Below are 1,302 nucleotides of genomic sequence, written 5' to 3'. Positions count from 1 at the left end.
TCTTTAAATCCCATCGGGCCAGATCTGCGCTGTTTACGTGTCCCCACGTCCCCACTCCCGCACAGAGCCTGGCACGGAGTCCGTGCCCAAGGGCGAGGGTCCATGAGCTCGGGGGCTCCCACTGCGTGGTGTCCTAACATGTATGTCGTGGCTGATGTGACCGAGTGGGCCACAAAGAAGCGGACTTTGCAGAGGAGGGAGAGGAAGCCAATGTGCAGAGAGCGTCAGCGACCCGGTGCCGGTCTCAGCCCGCACTGAGGCCGGGGTTGGGACTCCAGGGTAGAGGACACCTTCTTCTGTGTCGGCAAAGTCTGTCCCTTCCTCCGGGGAGCAGAGCCTGGGCTTCCAAAGCCTTCCCCTCTCCTCCCCCTCCTCCCCCCCATCCCCAGGGCCCTGTGCCGCCCGCACATGCGGCACATGCGCAGTGCTGTGTGCCGACCCGGGGAGAAGCGAAGGCCACGGAGAGGCTGAGACCGCGGCCCAGGACCGCAGCCCGGTGGCTCTAGATCAGGCCCCGCGGTCGGTCGCTCGGGCCTGCACACCTTTCAAACCTACGCCCGTCCCGGCTCCGCACTCACTTGTAGCCCACATCACACCAGTTCAGCGTCCGGGAATGGTAGGCATGCACGTTCTGGACCTGCTTCATGCACGAGGCCGGGCTGTCGCAGTGGCTGCCCGCCGTGTGCGACACCACCACGTAGAGCACCGGCAGCTGTAGCTTCTCCCCGCACTTGGATGCGGGGGCCTTCCATTCTCTCCGCGGCACGATGGGACAGCAGGAGCCCGGGCTGTCTTCTCCGGGGGCTCCGAGGCCGAGGCCGAGGCCGAGGAGAGCGAGGAGGGCGCAGGCCAGCAGCGCGCAGCGGCCGGACATGGCGGGCGGGGCGCCGAGGGATGGCTAGGAGCTCGCGGCTGGCGGGGCCGCCTTTATCTGCTGGGGCCAGGAGGTAGGGAAGGCCTTGCCTCATCGGGACAGGAGGGTCACCCTGGACCCCAGATTCCACTTCCTTCTCTGGCAGGGCCACAACAGGATGCGGTGGAGGCCGGGGCCTCATCCCTCTTCCTCCCGGAGGGGCTGAGGTAACAGAAGCTCCTCCCTTTCTTTTGTAATTGAAGTATAATGAACATACAATTTGATGTTCGTTTTAGGTGTACAACGTAGTGATTCCACAATTCTGTGCCTTACTCAGTGCTCACTGTGATAGGTGCAGCCACCGTGGCCAAGCAATTGTAATCTTTTTTTTTTTTTTAAGTTTATATATTTAGAGAAAAAGCAAGCACGTGAGCGGGGGAGGGGCAGAG

General features: G+C 62.4%; 1 protein-coding gene across 1 annotated transcript in view; it reads right to left on the bottom strand.

Moving 5' to 3' along the window:
• Positions 1–1,018, bottom strand: part of PGLYRP1 (peptidoglycan recognition protein 1) — a 3,758-nt gene extending 2,740 nt beyond the window's left edge. Inside the window, exon 1 of the mRNA XM_077747196.1 lies at positions 579–1,018. Coding sequence (XP_077603322.1) covers positions 579–874 — 296 coding nt within the window. The 5' untranslated portion in view covers positions 875–1,018. The remainder of the gene's footprint in view (positions 1–578) is intronic.
• Positions 1,019–1,302: the final 284 nt, after the last annotated feature.

Source organism: Crocuta crocuta, unplaced genomic scaffold, assembly GCF_008692635.1.
Source record: "Crocuta crocuta isolate KB4526 unplaced genomic scaffold, BGI_CrCroc_1.0 scaffold334, whole genome shotgun sequence".
In the NCBI taxonomy this organism is placed as follows: domain Eukaryota; kingdom Metazoa; phylum Chordata; class Mammalia; order Carnivora; family Hyaenidae; genus Crocuta; species Crocuta crocuta.
The sequence above is the reverse complement of the archived record's forward strand: the minus strand, read 5'-3'. Positions and strand labels throughout refer to the sequence as shown.